Genomic DNA, 16,070 nt, shown 5'->3' with positions numbered 1-16,070 from the left:
CTATGACTTGTCAGCTTATTTCGTCCCATGAAAGTCTCCTAAAACCCCCACTGAGACTGCCCTAAGTAGATCTGTTGCAAAAGCTAGTGGGAAACAGGGCCGGATCTAGCACCAGGGCAGGGTGGGCTCAAACCACTGCTACCACTACTCGAAGCATAATCGAGCCCCTCCTAAGTCCCCCTACAATTTAGTATCCATGGAAGCTTAAAAAGAGGGGCTAGAGATGAAAGATAATGGAAGAAGCTCCCCCTAACCTATTTGCTAGATCCACCACTGGTGGAAAAAGTTTGTATGCACGGGATGATCTAGCATTTTTTTGGTAGAAGTACAATGGCTAGTTGAGATTGGTGGGCCTATTTAAACTCCATCCCTGCTTGGGTGTTAGTAGTGGGCTGGAGTACATTGAAGAGGAGAAAATTTGCTGCTACACTTGAGAGCAGTCCATGCCACCACTTTGTGCTAATTGATCACATATTTGCTTACGTAGTGTTTAGTGCGAGATTAAGGCTTGTTTAGGCTTAGAGTGAGATTAAGATGGAAGTATGATAGATTTAGGTTTTAATTTATGCATTACTTTTTTAAAGCACAATTCAAACCCTCCCTCCCTTCTTGGGCCATTTGGTTCTCCCACCAACCTATACCAGCATTAAAGAAATTGAAGCAAGGTTACATAATATAATAGAAAATGTAATAATGTACTAGCTAGCTGCGCAATTATATGGTCTATTTGGTTGTTAATAGGACGCGACTCTTAGAGCACGTTTGTTTGAGCTGTAACTTTTTGAAATTTTTGGTACAAAAGCTAGCTATTTTGCTTTTGGCTTTTGGCGATTGTTTTTTTTTTTTTTTTTTTTTTGCCATGGGGCTGTTCAAATAAGCTGGTACGGCTGCACGAAATGTTGGGCATATGTATGCAGCTTTAGCAGCTGCCACCGACAGAACCATCCGTACCTCGCAGAAAAAATAAGCTGAAATACTGTTTCGACTGATTTGTTATGAGAGAAAAATATTGTTCTAACTGAAAAAACAAGCTAAAAAGTACGGATTATAAGAGAAGCGAACATGGCTTATCAGAAGCGAAAACCGCCATTAGCTGTCATAAATTTTGGCTTCTCAAACACCAGAAACCAAAAAAGCTACTTGAAATATGCTTATCAGTTTTTAGTTTATTTGCTCACAAGCCAACTTTCTAACTTTTCAAAAACCAACTCAACAGCTAGATTGTTTGTTTCAGCTTCTAGCTGATAGAAGCCAACAAAAAACTGAAACAAACATACCCTTACTCCCTTAGTGCTATTGGAATAGCATCTCCATTCTAAAAAGGTTGAAATTGTATTTCTATCTTTATTCATACTATTTATTTATAGTTTGATAAATTTATAAAAAAAAGTATATAATATTTATAAGACAATAGATAAAAATATATTTGATAACAAAACTGGTCACACTTATTTAGGGGGTGTTTGGTTCCTACAGAAAAATTTTAGTCCATGTCCCATCGAATGTTTGAACACATGCATGAAGTATTAAATATAGACGAAAAAATAACTAATTGCACAGATTGTGGCTAATTTGCGAGACGAATTTTTTAAGCCTAATTAGTCCATGATTTGACAATGTGGTGCTACAGTAAATATATGCTAATGGCGAATTAATTAGGCTTAGTAAATTCGTCTAGTAAATTAGTCTCCATCTATGTAATTAGTTTTATAATTAACTCATATTTAGTTCTCCTAAATAGCATCCGAACGTCCGATGTGACATGGACTAAAATTTAGTCCGGGAAACCAAACACCCCCTTAGTATCATAAATATTAATATTTTTGGGTCTGTCTAGACATCTGATGACAGATTTGTGCTGTCAAAATATGTCAGTTTTTTTACCAATCAGATCATTACAAAATCTGACAGATATACGTATCAACAAATCTGTCTGAATCCCACAAAACTAGCCAAAGATCAGTTAACGGGTATGGGGTATGCAGAACAAAAATCCAATAACGCAGCCACTCAACCAGCAATTGCTCCAGTACTGAAAGAGCTACTTCGTGCACAAAATAAGATGTCAGAGCTGCACCCGTCGCCGTTGGTCGCCGCCCAGGTTCCATGCGGTCTTCGCCTGCTGCTACTGCCCCAGGAAGTTCTGCAGCTCGCAGGTGCTCGCATGACCACCAGAACGCGCACAAGCTGCAGCGTAACCTGGCAAGGCGAGGCCCGGAGGCCGCCTCATCGCCACCCGCGCCAACTCCGCCCGTAGCCAGAACAGCAAATAGCAAGGCTGCGCCAGCAACCACTCCACCAGCAATTGCTCCAGTACTGGAAGAGCTACTTCCTGCACAAAATAAGATGTCAGCAGCAAAATCATATGTTCCATACCCATAATTATTGTCTTACTAATGCAGGATAGGGACAAAAGAAAAAAGATATATAAGGTAGTTTATTGACTTGTGTTGCATGCCTGCAGCACACAAGAGATTCTCGATGTCAAAACGAGGTACAGGTCATGTAGCTTCCAGTCTTATCCCAGTATCTCACTAGTCACTATAGCCAGTTGACAGCAGTACAACATAGACATATGACTGAGCCACAGCCTAATAGTGCAGCACAGAATCATAGTACCAAAATTGTAAAGCCCTGGTTCCTTATTACGAATTATTATTTTCATCTTAATTTTCAGGAAAAATGCAGTTCTTCCTTATTGATCTCCAGACTAGACATCATTATGGTTGTTTTGGAGGTACATAAATCCGACCAAGGTAGAAAAGGTCCTATTGAACTCAAGGATTTCACTAGACGATCTGAATAAATCACCTGGTGATTGCACAGGGGTTGGAGCGTTTGTATGGAGGTGGAGAAAAGGGAGCAACCAGCTGATGGAACTTCTCCAGACAATTTGTTATTTGACAGATCCCTGTGATTCAATAGAACATTTAATTTCCATATTACATTTCATAGTTAAAATGAAACTAAGAATGCAAACTGAGAAACAAATACTTACAGAACTTGGAGTACAGTGATAGCAGTCAATATGATTTTGGAATTGAACCAGAAAGGCTGCTGTTGTTAAGACTCCTATGCCCCGCACAAAAGTTAAAAGATGTGTCAAAATAGAAACATCAACAGGTAATTTCATAAAACATAATGAAATAAAATATGATGAAGACAACTTAGAAATTATAATAAGTTGAAACTCTAACAAGATGATAGACAACTTAAAACATCATAAACAGATTGCTGGATATAAATAATCTTAACTATAAAATATACAACGGCAAGAGTCATTTTCAAACACAAGGCATCACTCAATGCTGCCATGAAGAGCAACTCTGTCCTGGAAAAATCTAACTTCTTCCAATGGGAGTATGGGACCCAAAGACTAGGCAGCGACGTTCTTGACCTAACCAGCTACCATGTATGTGGGCATGTGGCCTAGTGAAATCTCAAAGTCATAGGTGATCTCCATTGGTCAACACATGTAGACGGCATGAAGCAAGAAACGATGACTAAGATAGATTGAGTGCGCAAAAGCCAAAAGATTCCTACTCTAACAGGTTTTACTACTGTGGATAGTAGGAAAATCAAATCTTACAAGAACCGCAGCTTCAATAGCTTTTCCATTGAATCCGGTATTGGACCAGTGAAGTTGTTCAAGTACAAATTCAAAACTGACCAAGTTTGTGAGATTACCAACTTCACTAGGTATGTGCCGCTGATATGATTACTGTAGAGCTCCCTGCATAAAAAATGCTATGACTATGAAGGCAGTGACTGATTTTAAAAACATAGCAAAACAATGTAACTGAGCTATGAATATGCCACAGTAAATGGTTGATGTCATTAGTGATTAATGAATGTTACTGTCATGTCATCACATTTAATAGTGCCAACAACAGTGTCATTTTATACCAAGACAATATGCTAGTCACTTACTTTGACAGGAAGATGACTAACATACAATATTTAGACATTGTAGCAGCATAATCTTATTTTCATCTACGTAATAAGTATTTTGGCCCATAGACCACAGGACCATCATGCAATACCCAAGTAGCACAAATAACAAATACTCAAGCAAGCACCATCAGTATGAAAAAAACACAAGCAAATCATGCAAAAGTCCAAAATCGTAACCAATCCAAAGCATCAGCAACTGAAAACCAACCATAAACCGCTGCTCATCCCCCTCCCATACCACACAGACACAACATGGTAATCCTGCTCAAAAGTTTGCAAAGAAAAGAAACGAAGGGGAGAAAAAAGTAACGGACACTAGTTCCAAAAATGAAGCGAAGAAATTGACCAAAATCACACAAAACCAAAGGATGAGAACACGACCAAAATAACATTTATTAGCACATTCACTTCTAGCTGAAAACTAAAAAAACAACTCATATAACCTACAGCGCACCACCAAATCCTCAAGTAAAAATAAAAAAACAATATTCAAAACAAAAACACAATTCCAAAAAAATTAATACAACTGAAGCGGCAAAAGCACAAGTACAAAAGTACGCACCTGATTTAAACAATTAAACAACTACACACAATATTCAAACCCAAACAGAAATACAAATAAAAAACCCTCAAACTTGCAAGCAATCATCACATATAAAATGCATATTACTAAAGCAACTCAACTTGCAAGTCAAAACCAACCTAGAGAAAACTAAACATCAGAAATAAAAAACAAAATCAACATCAGTCAACTGTCAAAATATGCTAGCCACAAACCAGCTATCCATGAAAGCAATCATCAATTCATATCCAAAAAAATCTAATAAACTCAACAAAAAAAGAAAAGACAAGCAGAGGTTCATATCAACTATAAACATCACACATATAAGTCAGAAACATCAAAGGACATCCCAGAAAAAAAAATATCCAACAACAATTGGCTATTGGTCCCTCAAAAGGCAAAAGTCAAATACACATACCTGCCACAGCCAAAACAGTGAAGCCTAAAAAAAGCCCAAAAAAATAACAACACAGTGCTCATCCAAGAAACAAAAAAGGGCATACCCAGTGCAGAGAGCTCCCGCTCTGTGCAAGGTCTGGGGAAGGGTGTCAGTGGCTAGCCTTACCCTCGCCTGTGCAATGCGAGGAGACCACGACTCGAACCCGGGACCTTCCGGTCACAGGCGGTAAGACTCTACCGCTTCCACCAGGCCCGCCCTTCATCCAAGAAACAAACATGCAAAAAAAAAACAGAGACAGGCAGAGACTTATATCAACTCTAAACATCACAAAAACAATAAAACATCCAAAGCAACCCCAATCAGACATATAGGCAATAGATGTATGATTCAAGCAGCAAAGCAACTGAAGCGGCAGAAGCATAATTACACATCTGATTTCAACAAAATTACAACTACACGCAATCGTCAAAGACAAAAATACAAAAAAAAAAACACTCTAAACATCAGCTGAGCTAAGAAAAACACACACACGACTACACGCATTCTAAAACTCAACTCAGTTAAATTCACCATTACAAATCATAATAACAAAAATTCATAATTACTCAAATAAATCCTAATAACTAATAAATCAACAAGCAAGCAAAAAGTGTAAGTGCTTCCATGCTGATTCAAAAACACACAAGAAAAGGGAATTTGATTTTCCCATTGCAACACACAAAACTAAAAATAGTGGGATACAAGCATGGAACATGTTATGTGCAGAAAAGATATGGCACCAACAACACAAGCAACAATGCAAGGTGATGATGCAAGGGAAGACATGGCAAAGGAACACCAAACACTCTACTCAGACTGCAACCTTGTCTGGCAGTCAGTTCATTATTCTGTGCCAAGGCACGCCTAACTTTCTTGTCACTTATGCCTCCTTCCCAACAGCGCCTGAACATGACAACATCATTCCTAATAGGTCGGGCCAATCATAAAAAGTTTTTCTGTGAAGAGGCATAAGTAGAAAGTCAGTAATCAGTAGTCACATCTTTTTTTCTAGGTGTAGCATCACATCTTACGTAGCTGTCAACAACTTTGCACAGTCAATAAGGCCCCGTTTAGTTCCACCCAAAAGCCAAAAAATTTTGCATAGTAACCGTCACATCGAATCTTGCGGCACATGCATGGAGTACTAAATGTAGACGAAAAAAAAAACTAATTACACAGTTAGTCGAGAAATCGTGAGACGAATCTTTTAAGCCTAAATAGTCCATAATTGGACAATTTTTGCCAAATACAAACGAAAGTGCTACAGTAGCCAAAAGCCAAAAATTTTCGGAACTAAACACGCCCTAAGTCACAAGCTAGCAGCCTTAACATCAGTTATTTGCAAGAGCCATAGCCTCTTTAATGTATACTTAATACAAGGCAATATAAAATAAGATAATGAAGTTACTCTAAACTATCTAAAACAACACCTACCACAACTGATGCAATGTACACAAGAAAAAACATTGTAACAACACAGGGTCACAGGTAGCTCAAAAGGCAGAAAATCTTCAGACCACACAATTTAACAAAACAAGTTGCACCACAAGCAGACTACTAGTGCAACCAGTCTAGGCATCGCCACAAAAACTTAAATCTGAATCTCTGAAAACATCCCAAGCATAGGATCAATCCATACCCGCAGAATCAACCAATAATAAGACACAAAATATTTAACACATTCAAAATGTGAGCAAACGTGAGGGGAATGAGAGCGAACGTGTGTGAGAATTATGCCTGCATAGGGGGGAAATGAAGGCTAAATGCAAATAGGGGGAATGACTAACTGAATGCAGTTGCTAAATAAACCTAAAATGAGTGTGCAAGATCAAGAGCAGAGTTCATGCATGGAGCTGCACAAGAAAAGGTTTTATGGCATCTCAAGAAAACAGAGCACTAAAGAAGAATCAGGTCATGCACATGAGTCTCATCCGAAGAAGACAACAGCTTAGGCAGCATAAACTGCAACTCAGATTTTTTCAGAACTTAAGGAGTACAACAAATGTAGACATGTGTAGCCAATAAAATTAGAATAAAACTGCTAAAAAATATGGATAGAACAAAAAATGTTTGTTGTAGGGCTCCATGTGACCCTGACCAATTTTACATAGCTGTACACAACTTTGCCAAATACTTCAGTAGCCCTGACATCAACTTTTTGCAAGAGCCATAGCCCTCTTCAGTACATACTCAACACAAGCCAATATAAATTCAGAAAATGAAGTTGATGAAAAATTAGTCAGATTAGTAGATAGAAAGAAAGGATCATCTTCATGGACATTTTCTAAAGTAGTAATGAAGCCACATATTACAAGGTCAGCGTGAAAACCAATGCAAAATAAAAACATCTGACCTATAGCAAGCACACTACAACAAGGGTTAGCTCAAGGAAAAAAATAGTGAGTCAAATGAATGAAACCAGTTATGGCAAGAACTATTAAACCCTAAAAGGAGGACTTCAAATTAATAGAATTTTCAGATCGCACATTTCAATTAACAGAACAAGAAGCAATACAAGCAGAATCATAACCCATTGAGACTGAGAAAAACAAGGAATAGCAGAGGAAATAACATAAATGGATAGCCTGTTCATCTCCACCAGATTGATCAAATTGTAATGCAATTAACCCCAACAACATGAGAAGGGCAAAATCCGAGGAACACAAATCTCACATCATGTGAATAGCACGCAATGGGATCCAACCCCAACCCTCCCTTTCACATCCGTAAGCACAACAAATTGGGAGAAAAACATTAGAATAATAATATTTGCTTCAACAAGCAGACACCAAACCTCAACATTAATTTCAGTACAAACAAACCTGCATATAAGCCTATATCTAACACACACAAAAAAGAGAGAACTGAATCCATCCATCCTAAAAGAAAGAACACGAGCACAAGCTCTATCCATCCATGGCGTCCATGGCGGCAAAGTAGCACATACCTTGGGTGGAGCAGGGCCTGATTGGTCTGGGGTAGGCGGTCGGCGAGGCGCACGGACACAGCAGGCTCGGAGTATATGGGAGACCTCCAAGGAAGCGTGCGACGAGCTCGGACACCACTGGCAAGCACGAATCGCCCCCTGACCGGAGGAGACGAACAAAACATAAGAATCTCTACCTGTGTGCAGGGGAAAAAGAACAAAACGAAGAAATGTAATCGGGAACGAGAAAATCCAAATCAAACAACAACAAAACTTAAGAACACAAGAGGGGACAAACAACCTCATATTCTGATTTGTGAGAAATCAAGGGAGAGGTGCTTGCATGTGAAGACTGGAGAGGAAAAGGAAGGGGCGAGGTGAGTGTTAGAGAGAAACTGCAAGAGATTTGGCAGTCGGCAGGTCACGGAGGAAGCAGAAGAAAGGAGGCATTTAGCTGTGTTGCCGTTATAAAACTACGTAATTATCCATAAGCTATTAAAAAGGTTTGAGCGGTCATACCGTTGGTCGAAACTTTTTTACTCTATGCCATTCCTGTCATATTCTATTAGTTTTCAACGGTTTGACCATCCTGACACATGGGTTCGGCTAATTAAAATGTCCAGAATGCCCGTATCTTGTTTATAGCCGGCAACCCTATCCTCTGTAGGCCCTCATAGGGAGCAGCAGCTGCAGAGCCCGGCGGCTCCTCTGCAGCGGGCGGCGGGCAGCCGAATCGCGTAGGGCGGTGCGGGGACGTGGCTTCAAGGTCTTCTTCCATGGCTTCACCGAACAGCAGCTCCCGCGTTGACATTGGCTCCCATGACCGCACCGTACCTCACCGCGTGGAGGCGCCCGCGCTTGCATCGTCCTTGGCTTTGACGCCATGCTCTGCTCGGGCTTCTGTTCGTAGAACGCCTTTACCGTGGTGCCGCAGGACCTCCGTGGCCGCGTCGGTGCCTTTGCCGAGAGGATCAGCCTCGGCGTCTGCGTCCGCGACGACAGCACCTGGCGCACGCGCGGATGCGGCTTCATGGTGCAGTCACAGTAATTCTACGGGCGCTCCGATGGGATGTGCGATGCCTCGGTGATGATTCGCCGTGGACACCCTTCCCTACCCCCATCGTCAGCCTCCGCCGCCGACGTCGTCATCGAGTAGGCGCCTGTCCAAGGCTTGGATCGCGTTCGTCGGGGTGGTGATGCAGTGATGTTGGAGTCGCTGACGGGGCGGCGCACCATCTTCAAGGATGCGGAGAGCGGGAGCCCCACGGCCGCTTCTGCACGCTGCGCAGCCTCGGCTGCTTCACCGCCACGGCGCGCACATGCCGCTGATGGTGCCGCTTTCGGCCAACGACTTCGATCTCGGCGCCATATGGATGCTGGTTTCATGTACTCGAAACTCGCAGCGGGCACCTCCTTTGTAGCGGGCGGCGCGGTGCCGGTCAGTGCCCCTTCTCGCCGGCCTGTGCAGCGCTAGCTGCCTTCCAGACGTGGCTTTGGTCGTCGCAGACTCGGCTCCTTTTCATCACATAACGCGACGCGTTCAATGATCCATGGACACTTCGGGCGTTATGGGCCAAGGAGCAGTTGCATTTTTTTGAATTTAAAGAGTTGTTGCATTGATGATGAAGAAGTTGACGAACACGTCGTCTCTATGGCCGGCCGGCTTGCACAGGTGCACGTACGCCTTCTTGGTGATTGAAGAAGCTTACTGCTGCTACTTGCATATACGTGTACATACTTCTATTAGCTTGTCGCTTACCTATATATACGTACATGATACACACATACAACTTGCTAGCATGCTTCTTCTGGCACACCTCACGTACGTAGGTGATTAGTTCATGCATCCTGCCTCTTTTCTTTATAGGGCAAATGCGTGAATGCTTATACATTCTGGTTACTAGCTAGCTTCTTGTATTGTTAGTCTTTGATCAACAACTCCCACAGATAAATATAGACGGCGCCATGTATAGTGGTCGTGGGCTCTCTTTCTTAAATGAGTTTGAGCTCCATTACGTATTTTGAGAAATATAATAATATATATATGCTTCTTACATGCAATGCAAGTTCCTGCTAACACTATATAAGTAAACACTAAAAAGATTATTGTGATGTATTTTGTTCCTTAGCTACAATTTTTTTTGTTATGATGTCTTATGCTAAAGTTCTATGCAGTTTTCATTTTTTATCAGGTAGTACAAGTACCCGCTTTCGGAGATGATGGGCACGACGCTCCTCGTCCAACCGAACCCTCTCCTGCTCCATCCTCAATTTGGCACCAAAACACTTAGTATCCAGCGAGTGGCACACGAGGAAAATGAAATCTCAGCTCGCTTCTCTAGTCTGAGGGTATTTAAGTCTTTTCGTAGCTCAGTTTGACACCGTTAGCATCCAATGTGGACGGAATAGCGTAGAGGGCAAAAAAAAAGTTTCGACCAATGGCACCTATGACCGCTCAAACTTTTTAATGGTTTATGGATAATTACAAACTTTTATAATGGCACACGGGTAAAAGCCTCAAAGAAAAGAGGCACGCATTTCAAAAAATTCCTTGTATACGGGTTCTGGATGTGTGGTTCAGAACCAATAGCGCAAATAATCCAGAAGGCTGAGGTCAGATGCCGCACAGATCTCAAAGCACAATCAAATGGTCCATAATTTGACAGATTTCAACACCAAAAATCTGTTGACAGACAAATAGCAAAAATCATATATTTTTATATATTTGGTTAAACTAATGGACAGGCACATGCGACACACACGTGGTTGTAATAGGCAACATTGTATTTTCATAAAAAAAACTCATCTAATACATGATACTTAAAGTTTTGATTTATAAACATTTATATGAATAAGACATAATTGTCATGTAGTGGTTGTGATAGGCAACATTTTGTATCGCAACTCACCGAGGCAGTACATGACACATGTACCATTCTTTTCATAAGTTATATCATCGTTTTTTAAACGCTCGTGATAGGGAAATGTAAAATCTCGCTGCTACTCACAGAAAAGGTTCTAGAGTTTCAGATTTATGTTAATCATCTTTTATAATATTTACAAATTTGTAAATTCCTATAACAATCATATCTATATCTATTAGAAAAAATAAAATTAATTACTTTTGTTGCTCAATATAATTGCATTAGTCATGCTGCAATCTCCAATTCAGTGATTTAGTCTGTAAACCAAGTCTCCAAGGGGGGAAAAAAGAAAATTCATGAGTGCTCTTGTGTCCTGCATCAGAAGGCTTCACAGGATCTGATGGGGCATCATACCACACACAACCACCGGTGACCACACCAAATTCTACAGATCGTCGGAGTATATCTGCAAACAAAGACAATAGAGATGCTTCTTGCTTGGGAGTAGTAATTGAAAATAAGTGATTTTTGACACACACAAAAAAACAATTTGTATTTTTCTTTTCATTCCTTCGAGCTTTAAATAGAACATGTTGACCTTTGGCACTCACGCCTTTTTGGTTTTACACGGTAACACATTACACATAATTTTAAATCAAATAATTTTTTTATTATTTATAAAATCACATTTTTCAAAAGTATATAAAAAAGAGAATGTGTGTCTATAATAAGATTACAATATCATCGTATTCTATTGTAACGAACATAATTTCATTCCTCCTCATTTTGACTCATACTCCAAAGCTCTAAAGCTGCTATACAATAGGCTACATGACATTAAAAACTCAAGTGGTATGAAGTACATAAACATTTGTAAAGTTAAGAGCTAACATCTCCATATCCCACACCAAACAACTCGCTGAGCTCTGATCGAATCATGTATGTTCAGCTTGCGTTACCATCATCAGAGTCCGTCTCCTTACAACATCTTCCTATTTCTCTCCTACTTCTCACATCCCCATACCAGACTTCAAATCATGTTTTTTAAAGACTTCGTACAGTTTTTCCAATCATGGACTTCCATAGGAATAAGCTCAAAAATATGGTGTAAAACATCATTAATAGCATAGCGCCCACATTAAATTAGCAGTGGTTAGCTACTAAATTTCCAGTATAGTACTAAAATGTTGTATAGAGCAAAGTACACTAAAAGAAAGTTTGTGTTTATCCTTACCAAGTGTCTATTTTGGATTTGAAGAATATATATTTTGGATTCATTGTTAGCTAGAACACTACAATTTCCATGACATGATAGCAGTTTTACAGGAAGTATGAAGATAATGAGAACAGCATACTTGAGGGGCGAGGGTGTTTGTGCTTGATTTGGCAATCATTTACAAGATCTCTTTATACACACCAAAAAATTAACTAAACAAATACGAACAGTTACCTTTGTAGGTGCAACAACAGTAGGGAGACTTGAATGTGAAACATGAGTAAGCAACTAAGCATTGTTTCTCGAACTGAGATTTGTCCTTGTTCAGTTATCAGTTGACAAAGAAGGTGGTAGTTGTATCTGTGGGGCTGAGCTGATAGAAAGAAAATATTAGTTTTGCTCTCGGACAGTAGAACACCGGTTCTTATGAACTTAAGTCTGTTCCTTTGCCGGCTGAGGCTTGGGATCAGTGGCAAAAATAGAGATGTTAATTGCAGGTTGACGAAATGTGTAAATAAAAGATGTAAGTAAATGATACCTTTTTTTGGCTGACAGTGGCTTCGGATCAGCGCAAAAAAAAAAGACGGTGCCTGCAGATTGCACTATATTATTAATAATAGAGAACACTTTACATATGTATAAAATGGCTTCGCAAAATCTAACTATTCTATTTTTCTGAATCAAGTCTAGATTTTTAGAATATGACATAGCAAGCCCAAAGCCAGCCTCTTTTGGAAATGATTAGCATCTTGTTCATTTGATTGTTCTTAAGGTTCATGAACCAATAATAAATAAAATGTGCATCCAGATCATTACTTTGACATCAGGTATTAGATCATGTTTTCTTTTAAGAAACTGTAAGCTTCCTGATTATTAAGAGTAAGTTTACACTTGTGAGGAAGGGTATTGTAAATTTTGGGAATAACTATAGCGCCATAGCAGTGGAAATACAGTTCATGAAGAGAAAAGCTTAAGGACACCTACTTAACAATGTCATTTTTTGTGATCCAACCAGAAAGGGCAGACCAGACAGGTAGAATAGGACCAATTAATCATGAACCCAACGAATCAATCAAACAAGCTAAAAGAAATAGAATATCTACTGAAGCAAGCATCTGCACAGTGTTGTGCTCACCAGGAACCAGGTCCTCCCTCTAAGATCAACGCTCCGATCTGAGTAGTGAGAAAGGTCACCGTCGCCTGATCTGGTACAACCGTAAATCAAAAGATTATTACTTGCAAAATCAAGATAATACCTGTGGAAACTTATGGTCTTGGATGCCAAAGCTTCCACTAATGTCGCAGGAAGCCATGAAGTTCCCCATCAATCTGTGAACGATTGGAAATCAGAGGGGCGGCGTTGGCGGACTAACCTGCAGACCTCAGGGGAGGACAAATAGTGAGAGGAAGAAGCCCTGGGCAGGGCTGGTTGTCCGCTCAATGCGCGCCGCCACCCAGTTGGCCGGCCGCCGCGTCCGCTCCACAACCTCCACCCCCAGGCAGGCCGCCCGTTTACTGCTTCGCGAGATCCGCCCACCAGCGAGGGGGCCTGTCGCTCATCTCTGTGAGATCCACCCCCGGCGGGCCGTCCCCCGGCGACCGAATGCACTGCAGAAGTGTCAGAGGGATCGAGACGCCGGCGTTGGAGAGGAGATGGCGGCTGCCGGTGCCTCCGGACAGCACGCAGAGGAGGCCACTGAGCGACGCGCACCGTGGGTCACCGCCGCGGCTGCAGGATCCCATGAACGCAAGCTGTGTCCCCTATGGAACCTCCACCGGCATGTCGACGGCGGCACATCGGGCTTGCGCAGTGGGGAAGTCGGTGGCGCATTGGGGGTGGGGGTGGTTGCGAGCGGACGCGGATCGGATTGTAGATTTGGATCGGGGAGGCGAGGGGGACCGAGCGGACGGGGAGGGAGCGGTTGGCGGCGTGGCCTGAGTCCGCAACCTGAAACACGGATGTTTCATATGTCGCTGAGGGCGTTGTCTCGTGGGTTCACCTGTCAATTAGACTGGCTCGAAAATTCTTTTGAGTAACAAATGATTTTCAATTCATTCGCTCGTTTAGAGTATAGATATAAATATAGATATAAAAAAAGTTTAACACGATCCTGTATATATATATATATGTTAGATTTGCATTTCTTTCCTAACAAATAGTTTGGTAGCTATTTTTTATCCAAAACGTACATAAAACTAGCTCGTCCAACTGTACGTATAGTAGGCTCGTACACGGATGGTAGTACTACTTGCATACACAGTTAAAAAATATTCCTACGAAGTTACTACTGAGAGCACTGGCTTGGACTCAGCCGCCTATTATGCATGCATCTAGGCGTTGATGAACGGGGCGCCGGGAGGTACTCATCTCCATTCTAAAAAAGGTTGAAATTGTATTTCTATCTTTATTCATACTATTTATAGTTTGTTAAATTTATAAAAAAGTATATAATAAATATTTATAAGACAATAGAGGTGTACTATAAAAAATATATTTGATAACGAATCTGATCACACTTATTTAGTATCATAATATCAATATTTTTTATATATTTGGTTAAATATAAAAAGTTTCGTAGCTATTTTTTTGATCCAAAACGTACATAAAACTAGCTCGTGCAACTGTACGTAGGCTCGTACACGGAAGGTAGCACTAGTAGCATACACGGTTACAAAATATTGTTCCTACGAAGTTACTACTGCATACATGCACTGGCTTGGACTCAGCCGCCTATAATATGCATCTAGGCGTTGATGAACGGGGCGCCGGTGAGGTACTCAGTGAAGGCGAGCGCGACGAGGCCGAGCATGGCGAAGCGGCCGTTCCAGAGCTCGGCGTCGGCGCTCATGACGGCGCCGCTCCTGGCCTCGGCGCTGTCCCCCTTGAGCAGCGGCACCAGCGACGCCACGGACAGCACGGCGGCCGTGGCCGCGAACCAGGCCAGCCCGGAGCCGCTGCCGGCCTGCGAGAGGAGGCCCCCGCCGCTGGACGCCTCGACTGCGAGCGCGGACACGAAGCCCACCATGGCGAGCCGCCCGTTGATGCGCTCGGGAGCCGGCCCGCTGAACGCCAGCGCGTCCCACAGCCCGGGGATAGCCGCCTTCGCCTTGGGCGTCGTCGTCTCCTCCGTTGGCTCAACGTTCTTGCTCTGCGCCCTCACGACCAAGGCGCGGCGGCGCGGCGCGAGCGCAGACGCCGGGAAGGCGCCGGCACGACGCGCGCCGGCGGTGGCGAAGGCGAGGGAGCTCATGGAGGCCATCACCGTTGCTGCCATTGGAGCGTATATGAGGTGGTGCTGTGGAGATCGAGTCGTTGGCTCGTAGCGGCAGGCAAGAGGCTTGCTGTAGCAGTGGCTTTTGTTGCTTTGCTTCACTTTTCTCGCTGTCGAGTTGTGTGATGGTTGCCAGAGTGGGGTGGCGGCTTTATAGGCATGGGGAGCTAGAGCTAGGGGAGGTGGCTCACCCGCCCGTGACGACGAGGTGGGCGGCGGCGCCGGGGGCCACGTCGGCGGGAGATCCACGGCCGTAGGTTGTGGGTGATTGAGGCGCATGCGCAGGCGAGAGCAGGATGTCTAGTACTGGACTACTGGTACATGCGCGCGACGTGGAGTGAGGCAGGATCACGGGCGAACTGGGTGGATGGCGTCGCCATGCATTGACGTGGACGGCCAGGCCGCCGCGCAGGTTGGCAAGGGCGAGGTGGCCGGCCGGCTCCCCGGTCCCGTCCCGTCGTCGAAAAGTGGCAGAAGATTCCATAAAACTATAAAAGAGCCGGAGACGTGTAGGTCACGACTTACGAGGATCGAGTGACGACATGCAGACGCTCTCGGAACAAGTGTCCAAGCTAGCAGGAGATACGAGAGAGAGAGGCACGGTTTTATCATGTGATATTTTAGCAGAGGTGCGCCGTGCACGTACGTTCATTCTTTCTGGTTTAACGAATGAGTGAACCCGTTTAGGAGTGAGATTAAAACCTCGATCCGGAACCTGCTGAGCTCCGACCGCCTGCGGATTTCTAGTTTGTTCTCTACGTCGACGTCATCACAAAATGCCTTCTGCTGTGTATAGTTTATCAGTGTTTTCCTATCCAACATAGATGTTCGTGGGAG

General features: G+C 42.7%; 1 protein-coding gene, 1 long non-coding RNA gene and 1 pseudogene across 2 annotated transcripts; all 3 read right to left on the bottom strand.

Annotated features, from left to right (window-relative positions):
* Positions 1–1,554: 1,554 nt before the first annotated feature.
* On the bottom strand, positions 1,555–8,692 carry LOC136542970 (uncharacterized; annotated as a pseudogene).
* Positions 8,693–11,884: 3,192 nt separating this feature from the next.
* LOC136541250 (uncharacterized) lies at positions 11,885–13,910 on the bottom strand. The gene is made up of 3 exons (XR_010780305.1): positions 13,335–13,910; positions 13,097–13,166; positions 11,885–12,551 (listed from the first exon to the last, which is right to left on the bottom strand). It is a non-coding gene; the product is annotated as an uncharacterized lncRNA (long non-coding RNA).
* A 589-nt stretch (positions 13,911–14,499) lies between these two features.
* LOC136544752 (low molecular mass early light-inducible protein HV90, chloroplastic-like) lies at positions 14,500–15,374 on the bottom strand. The gene has a single exon (XM_066536816.1). The coding sequence runs from the start codon at positions 15,234–15,236 to the stop codon at positions 14,706–14,708; it is 531 nt and encodes a 176-aa protein (XP_066392913.1). The 5' UTR covers positions 15,237–15,374; the 3' UTR covers positions 14,500–14,705.
* Positions 15,375–16,070: the final 696 nt, after the last annotated feature.

This window comes from Miscanthus floridulus, chromosome 3 (assembly GCF_019320115.1).
Source record: "Miscanthus floridulus cultivar M001 chromosome 3, ASM1932011v1, whole genome shotgun sequence".
In the NCBI taxonomy this organism is placed as follows: Eukaryota; Viridiplantae; Streptophyta; class Magnoliopsida; order Poales; family Poaceae; genus Miscanthus; species Miscanthus floridulus.
Note: the sequence above shows the minus strand (reverse complement) of the source record. Positions and strands in the feature narration are given on the sequence as shown.

Excerpts from the sequence above, each read along its gene's own strand:
- LOC136544752 (XM_066536816.1), bottom strand. The coding sequence starts at position 15,236 with ATGGCAGCAACGGTGATGGCCTCCATGAGCTCCCTCGCCTTCGCCACC.